Raw genomic sequence first — 9,152 nt, forward strand, 5'->3', positions numbered from 1 at the left:
TCTCTCCCTCTCCCTCTCTCTCTCTCTCTCTCTCTCTCTCTCTGACTTGACTCTTACTTCGAAGTAAAGTTATCGAGAGAGCAACGATAGTTAGTCGAAGGAAAGGCGCTGGCGTGACGGCTTCGCTAAGCTTTACGCGTCGGCGCGTTCCTCGCAAGAGAGTTCTCGCTTTATTTAGTTGTAAGCACGTCGAGGCGAACTCCAAAAGGGTATCGGTCAATTAGTTTCGTCGCTTCGTTGTACGCGCTTTGGAGAAACAAAGAGAATTAGAAAGAGAGAGAGAGAGAGAGAGGGATGGAGAGAGAAAGGGAACTCTTCTTGGGAAGTCGAGTTAATCAATTTTAATCGTCTTGCTTACTACGATGGTTATCGCGTTACATCGTCGCCTTTCTCTCTAACGCATTAATAGAACACAACATTTTTCTTTCAAGCGATTCTTGAAGCGAACAGTCAGGAGGGAGAAGGATCTAAAGATCTTGCAGATAATCTTCGTTTGATCCTCATTCGCTAACCTGATCCTCCTGTTTTCTTTTTCTTTCTTTCTTTCTTTCTTTTTCTTTTTCTTTTTTCATTTTTTTCGGCTCGTCTCGTTTGTTCTCCTTTTATGTGTCAACTCCGATCGAATTATTTTTACATTCTTTTCCTTTCTTTTTTTTTTTTTTCTTTTTTTTTTTTTTTGTAAATAAACCAATCTTCGTATCCTTCTTTCTTTCTTTTCTCTCGACGTTTTAAAAGATCATTTTAATAAACTTTTCTCGAATCGCTTTAACAATTCCCAAATGTATTTTACTTTATGAGAACGTTACGAGGAAGTTTCGATGTACCTGTTTCTTCTTCTTCTTCTCCTTCTTTTTTTTTTTATCAGACTCATCCGTCTTCGTGATCCTTATTATTATTATCATCATAAATGCTCTTATCCTTTCTACAAAAGAGAAAAAGAGAAAGTATAGACAGAGATAAAGAGAGATAAAGAGATAGAGTAAAGAGAGGCTTGTGTGTGTGAGAGAAAGGGGGAGAGAGAATGAGATAGATGATATATCGCGAAGATTGGTTGTTAATTTACTGCAGGTTACAGCGTAACGTTTATCACGGTCCTACGCAATAATCCTTCGTGGTATTAATGCACTTGAGCCTTGAGACAGACGACAAACCACGTTTTGCATCTGGATTCTGGAATTATTTTAACGGGACGAGCAGCTCTCTCTCTCTCTCTCTCTATCTATCTATCTATCTATCTATCTATCTATCTATCTCTCTCTCTCTCTCTCTCTTTTTCTCTCTCGTACGCGAACGAGCGAATGAACGAACGAACGAACGAACGAAGCGCGTTGACAGAGAAGCAGGGATTTAGGCACTCGAGCCGCCTCTCGTGTCTCGTGCTCGTCGAGACACAGAGATCGCACGTTACGTAATTGAATGTGTATGTGCGCTCGACACAAGAGCAACGAGAATGAGTGGAAAGCAAAATGGCTGTTAAGACTTAGTACAAACAATTGATCTCTCTCTCTCTCTCTCTCTCTCTTTCTCTCTCTATCTCTCTATCTCTATCTCTTTTTATCTCTATAACCCTGTTTATTATCAACGAGAACGTAAAGGTCGTCTTCAATTTTTACGATATTGACCAAAGTTCTTTTTATTAGTTCAAGGTCGTTCTTCTTGGAATTTCATGATGTACTTTCTTCTTTCTTGTTGTTTTTTATCTTTTATTTTAAAAAATTTTGTCTTTCTTTCTTTCTTTGTACGATAATATCTCGATTAATAATAATCGAACGCTATGTAGTACTTACTTAAATAGATACGCGGTCGAGTTTGTTGTTGTTGTTTGTCCAGTTTGAAAATTTCATCCAGCTCTTCTACTTTTCAATTACGAGGAGTTTTCCCGTCCATGAAAACGTCGGCTACTACTCTCGACCGTTCAACAAATATCGGCTTTGGCGAAAGTTGTTCTTCGCACAGCTTCTACCCTTGGATAAAATCGAATGTGGATCTAGACTCGATGGGAGCCATGAAGAGAGAACTCTAGCTGCACATTTCTATCGATCTAAGTTTCTTACGGTTCTCGAGATGGAAAGAGTAGAAGTAGAGGAAGACGAAGAAGACGAAGAAGAAAGAGAAGAAGAAGAGAAAGAGAAAGAGAGAGAGAGAGAGAGAGAAATAAGGTGAACCGCGTTATTAGTTTCTCGAACGATGCGGATACCGATTTTCTACGTACACAAAGCTGAAAGAGTGCTGTACCGATAGAAATAGAAGGATAAAATAAAAGAATGAAAAAAAGAGCGAAATAGAGAAAGAAACGAGAAGAAAAAAAAAGAAAGAAAGAAAGAGAGAGAGAGAGTAAGAGATTCGATGAGCCACGCTGTAAATTTTCCCTTCGTAGAGTCTCAACTTCGATCAGGTGTACTCGCTCGAATTGTCACGACCCATATCGAACGATTTACGACTTTGCTATCTTTTCGAGTCGTCGAATACGTCCGCCCTTTTGCAGCGAACCGAATTGTTAGAATGTTTTTACCTTCTTAAATCGTATTTGAAGCTCTCTTTAACTTGTACGTTTTGAAATGCATTCTCCGCGAATGATCCAACGTTAATTAATCATCATTATCATCGTCCTATACCTCGTTCAACCCCTTTTTATCTTGGCAAGAAAAAAGTCGATAATTTTTTCTACTCGTCTCGCTTTCTCGTTTCTTTTCTTTCTTCCTTTCTTTCTTTCTTTCTTTCTTTCTTTCTTTCTCTTTTCCTTCTTTACCTTTCTTCTTTTCTTTTTTCTTTTTCAGAGTATTTGTGTCACGGAACCTGGATCGAGAACGACACGGCTTACTTGGTGGCGAGTACCGACGTCGGCCGTTATTGCCTCGTTTACAGTGCATCCGCTGCTACGACCGGAGATAGAGAACTTTCTGTGACGGGTCATCTTGCATCATGTCCGAGAGCCTCGCATCGGCATCCTGTCTCTTGGCAGGTTAACCTCACTTCCTACGGTAAGCATTCGAGGAATTTGATAAATAAGTTTGAAGAGAGAAAGAGGGATAGATAGAGACGGTGGAGATAGAGGAAAGATAGAGATTGAGATTGAGATTGAGATAGAGATAGATTGACGGACTTTACTACACGGTCATGTTTTTCTCTTACTTTTATTTCTTTCTTTTTTCTTTTCTTTATCTTTTTTTTTTCCTTTCATTTTCCCTCTTTTCTCTTTTCCTGTTCATCGTTCGTTCCTTCCAAATGCGATTTTAAAGAAGTCCTCGTGAAAAGGTTCTATACCATCGTCGATTTGAATTTCAAAAAATTATTCTATCTCTATCTCTCCATCTATCCATCTATCTCTATTTCTATCTCTATTTCTCGCAAAATAATTTCTGCTTGCAATGACGAAACCTACACCGCGCTTGCATATAATTAATTTCAACGCGGGAATTCGCGTATTTGTACGCAGCTTGATCTCGCTCGGGCAAATTTATGGTCGTACCACATCGTCATACGTTCATTCGTGGTTTCTGCACGGTATAAACGTTCATATGTCACACGAAGGAGAAGAAGCCATAAGTTATAATATACGTGATTCATTCCATCTGAAAGTATTCCAACGCGTAATATCAAAATTGTTTTCTATTTGAAGTAACGAGTCGTCGATTATATCGAAAGCATTTCTCTTCGTTCCTATTTTTCTCTCTTTTTCTCTTCCTTCTTTCAATTAATGCAAATCAAATTTTAACGCCTGTATGTATGTAGAAATAGCTTCTTTTTTTTTTTTTTTGGACATTTTTCTTTCTCTCCTTTTTTCTCTTTCTATTTTTTTAATTTCTTTTTTTTTTCAGTATCGTATCTCACATTGCTTTAATGAAAATCGATTATTCGAAAAGCGAATATATATGCATAATATAGAAATGAAATATTTCTGGCAGCTGAATATATAAAGGAAAGAGAGAGAAAGAGAAAGAGAGAGAGAGAGAGAGAGAGAAAGAGAGAACGCGAGAAAGAGAGAGGTGATTGAAGTACTTTTTACACGTTATATTTTATGACATGTATGTACGTCATACGTTTGTATAGTTGTAACCAAAGCTGTCCGTCGAATAATTTTCCGAACATGTAGGTACTCATACTCTCCATCACGATTTCGCAACGATCCGTCCGTTAAAATTGATTTGTTCGTTATGTTAGCTGGCTATGTTGTTGCTCGTCCATAAAGCGAACATTTACAACAGATATATCGTGCACGTTTAAAAATGAAATGGGTGAATCTATGTAGAGAGATATAGGTAGATAGATAGATATCTATCTGGTGAGTGTGTGATTCATTGATTGTAATACGTATATACATAGATACATCCATACGTATATACATAGATACATGTACACTCACACACATATATTTATATATATGTATATACATACATATATTTGTTCCTGTTGTTGTTTGCAGTTCAATGCGGCGACATCTCGTCTGCGTCGTCGTGGAGGTCACACGTGTCCTCCACTGTGCTCCTCATCGTCCTCAGCGGCATCCTCTTTGGCAGATACATCGCGAGGTGATGCCACTGAACTTTGAAGCGCCATACGCGAGTGGCTGTATAGTTTAAAGGAAGAAAATCTTTTCGATGGACGATGTGACGAATTTCAAAAACGAATGAAAAATAAAAGAGAGAGGGAGAGAGAGAGAGAGAGAGAGAGAGAAAGAGAGATAGTTAGAGAAAGAGAAATAAAAAGAAAGAAAGGAGATAGAAAGAAAGAGAAAGAGAGAGAGAGAGAGAGAGAGAGAGAGAGAAGAAGAAAACTCGCGAGAAAACACGAAGGAGAAAGTATATCTAATAATCGATTTTTTTAGAAGTTAAGCGATATTCGTACTTCGTGCATCGTAAGATAAAAGATAGAAAAAAAAGAGGAGAAGAAGAAGAAGAAGAAGAAAAAGAAAAGCAAAAAAATAATAAACAATGCAGATAAAGAAAAAAGAGACCGCGTGAAGAACGTGGACAAGAAGCTGTGTATAAATAATTTATTTATTTATTTATTTATATTTATCGATAACTCACTATCGCTATTACTACCTTATCTAATATTAATACTCTTATCACTAATAATATTATTGCTATTACTTACGATATATTTAACATCGCTACGAATGTGGCAGACCACGGAACGACGATGCAGCTAGCTACTCTTTGCCGGATGATTGATCGAATAACGATACGTTCGCACAACGAGCAAAAGAAAAAAAGAAAACTACGTATCCCCTTTCTTCTCTTTCTTTTATTTATCTTTTTCTATTTTTCTTTTTCTTTTTTTTATTTAGTTTCCTTTTCTTTTCTCTTCTTTTCCTTTCCTCTTCTTTTTTTGTTTTTGTTTTGATATCTCTACCGACGGTGTAAGTGAAAAATTCGATATCCATACGTTCGATTCTCTTTATCATCGATAAGAGAGAGAGAGAGAGAGAGAATTCGTTGTATATAACACGATTAATTCAATATTATTGATTCCAGATCGTAAACTATTAAATAGAACAGTGGTTTTAAGATTTGCATTATTGATGAATTGAAGTAAAATTATAACGAGAGGGAAAGTTAATACGTTTGGGAATATAATAACGAAAATGAAACGCGTTTGTCTGGAATTAATGAAGAATTATATACGTATTTATTTATTTACACGCTAATTATATGTATAAGTATTAACGATTAAATATACTTAAGTAAGTATATAGGCACGTATATAAGTAAATAGTTACTATCATTAAGCGTATAAGAGAAAGAAGGGTAAAAACAAAAGTAGAAAGGAAGATGAATCGGCCAAACTCGAAGATCTTGTTGTCAGCGTAATTTTATTTTCTTCTCGCTCGGTGTAGAAAAAGATGATAAAGAGAAAGAAATAGAGATAGAGATAGAGAGAAAGAGATAGCAAGGGAAGGATGGTAAACTCGATTCTGGTTTACTCCCAGTTCACTTCGATCTCACTCCCACCGGTAACGCGGTCATATATTCCGTGCTCATACCCCTTGTTGGAAATCTGATTTTTCCGCTAGGTTACGATTTGCTTCTACTCCCATAGTGGTAACTTGCACGAGTAACTTCCCTTTCGTAATTTCGTAGCAATTTCGATCGGCATAAAACACACATTATACTGTCGTGTACCGTCTGGCGTGTCTGTATTTCCTTCTTTTTTTTTTTTTGGATGTTTCTTTTTTGCTTTTCTTTCTTTCTTTCTTTCTTTCTTTCTTTCTTTCTTTCTCTTTCTCGTTTTTCGAGATACAGAGAGCAGCCTCTTCTTTCGCATTGTCGACGTAACGCGGAGATAAAAATTCATTCGTAAAGGAGAGAAAAGAAAGTAAAGAGGAAAGAATAGAAAAAAAAGAAAAGAAAATCCAATATTAAAAATCGAACGTCGGATATCAGAAATCTATGTATTTATATTGCTATAAATAAATACGTGCATACATGTGTATGTAAGTATATGCACTTGCAAAGACAAAAGTTTAGAAACAACGTAATCGTTCGCCCATTTTTATACGATATTCTTTATCTTTCGAAATATATAGGTTGAAAGTAAAAATAGTAGAAAGAGATGGTACGATATATAAAATATTATTTCGTTATTCTATTTTTAGCTTCAACCTGTTATATTTCGGAAGATAAAGAATATATAAAAATAGATGGACGATTATTCTGTTTCTTAATTTTTATCAGCAAGTATATATATATATATATATATACGTACATAAATACGTAGGTACGTATTATATAGATATATTTTTGTTACTCTATTCGCCTTCTAATCGATCGATTTCCTCTAAGATATTATTTGGCAAGGATCCATTCGGTTAAGTTTGATTTGGTTTGCTTTTTTCCTTTCCAGTTAACATTAATTACGATTCTTATTAAAGAATCGTACTATTTTTGGAAATATTCGTTCTGATAAAAAATAGATCGAGTGATGCTATTCTCGATAGAAAAGAAATAAAAAAGAGAAAAAACGAAAGAGGGAGAGAGAGAAAGAGGAAGAATGAGAGTGTGAAAAAAAAGAGAAATAGAGAGAAAGAGAGAGAGCTCGAAAGGAATGAATCGAGAGCGTTGTGTTGAACGTACAGAATGTTATATAAAACGATGTATTATAAAAACAAGGGTGCTGGGGCCAATATTACGTGAATGCGTTGATAGTCGACCGAAAGTGAGAAAAAGCGAGAGAAAGAGAGAGAGAGAGAGAGAGAGAGAGAGAGACAGAGAGAGAGAGAGAGAGAGAGACAGAGAAAAAGAGGGAACGAATGAGTGAGAGACAGAGAGAGAGAAAGAGAGAGAGAGAGAGAGAGAGAGAGAGAGAGAGAAAGGGATCGTTTGCACTGTGTTTATGTGTGTATGTGTGTGTGTATGAGTATAAAAGACAGAGAGAGAAAAAGAGAGAGAAATTGAACGAGAGATTGAACGAGAAAACGACAAAAGAGGGATGATGATGACGAACGCGAAAGAAATTGATATAATACATATTTAAGTGTTATGTATCTGCCACATTCGCAGTTTTCGAGTGACGACGACGATATCGTCTCGTTGGCTCTTCGAAGGAAAAGAGATGGAGGAGGGAGTAAAATAATTAACGAGTTCGAGTGTACTTAATCCGCGCTTCAATTTAGATTTTGCGATTACTGTTGTAAAAAAAGAGAGAAGGGTATAGATAAAGAAGATAGGGGAAATCGATCTTCGTTCAATCGCACGTTGTTTTCCTTTTTTTTTTTTTATTTTTATTTTTTTTTTTTTTTTTTTTTACAGAATCTCCTTTCTTTTCTGTTGTATTTTTTTTTTATTTATCTTCCTTTCTTTCCTTTTTTTCTTTCTAATCACCGACTTTAGTAATGAAGATTTTATATAAGGAAACACGGTAAATATTATTATTATTTTTGTTATTAACATTTTTTGTATTATTATCTTTGTTGTTATTATTATTGTTGCTGTTTTTATTATTGTTATTTTTATAGGACGAAAGCGGAGATCTTGAATGGCGTTTATTTGTACGAGTATTAATGATATAAGCGGTTTTAAAGATATAAATATATACATAATAATATACATATACATATACATATATATATAAATATATATATATATATATAAATATAAATATAAATATAAATATTATTATTTACGTGTATAAAAATATTTTAAATCGTAAGTAAGTTATCTGTAAAAATTAAGAATGCACCTTTCTGTATAAATAATAATAATAATTATTATTATAATTATAGTTATGATATTAATATTAATAAAAACAACAATAATATTAATAATAATAATAATAATAATAATAATAATAATAATAATAATAATAATAATAATAACTACAAAAAGAAAAAAAGAAAAAAAAAGAAGAAAAAGAAAACAACAAAACCAAACGAAGCCGAAATGACTCGATCGTACGTACATAAAAATACCTACATATTAAAAATATATATAATACGGCCGATAATTTAAAAAACAAAATAAAGAGATATAATTCTCTGTTCGTTCTTCGAACAACGACAACAATAACGACGACGACGACGACGATAATGACGACAACGTTGACGACGACGACGACACGACGACGACGACGATGACGACACGATGATATTAGTTTCGATCGTCTGCCGTTAATCTCGATTTGTCAGGATAATTTATAAAACGACATATCCATTGTATGTACGTACATAGGAAAGAAAAGAGAAAGAGAAAAAGGAAATGATATGTAATATGTCTCGTATAGAAAAGTTTAGAACGACGGGCGATCGTTCTCGAACGAGAAAAAGAATTCGTAGCCGATTTGTAAAGAGAGAAGAAAAAAAGGAAAAAAGAAAATAAAAAGAAAAAAAAAAAGAAACAAAAAATAGAGAATGCGTGCGAGCGCGTATCCGTGTGTGTGTGTGTGTGTGTGTGTTCGTATGTATGTATGAAAGAGAGAGAGAGGGCAAGAAAGAGAGAACGATCACAAACTAACATAATCGCGAAACGCGTTCATTCGCGAAATCACGACGAAGTATATGCATATTTTTAAGTGCGATCAGTTTAATTTGAAACACTATAAATAATAATGAATCGTCGAAAAAGTGAAACGATAAAGGAGAAGAAAAAAATGAAAAAAGAAAAAATAGGAAAAGATAAGGGAAAGAAAAAGAAAAAGAAAAAAGAGAAGATAAC

The 9,152-nt window shown here is 34.7% G+C and overlaps 1 protein-coding gene across 4 annotated transcripts in view; it reads left to right on the plus strand.

The window, feature by feature from the left end:
- The window catches only part of LOC122630746, a 252,288-nt gene extending 247,604 nt beyond the window's left edge, over positions 1-4,684 (plus strand). For all 4 annotated transcript variants that reach the window (XM_043815592.1, XM_043815591.1, XM_043815594.1 and 1 more), the window contains 2 exons: positions 2,778-2,981; positions 4,424-4,684. In XM_043815592.1, coding sequence (XP_043671527.1) covers positions 2,778-2,981; positions 4,424-4,533 — 314 coding nt within the window. In that variant the 3' untranslated portion in view covers positions 4,534-4,684. The remainder of the gene's footprint in view (positions 1-2,777; positions 2,982-4,423) is intronic.
- The last annotated feature ends 4,468 nt before the right edge of the window (positions 4,685-9,152 follow it).

Source organism: Vespula pensylvanica, chromosome 7, assembly GCF_014466175.1.
Source record: "Vespula pensylvanica isolate Volc-1 chromosome 7, ASM1446617v1, whole genome shotgun sequence".
Lineage (NCBI taxonomy): Eukaryota > Metazoa > Arthropoda > Insecta > Hymenoptera > Vespidae > Vespula > Vespula pensylvanica.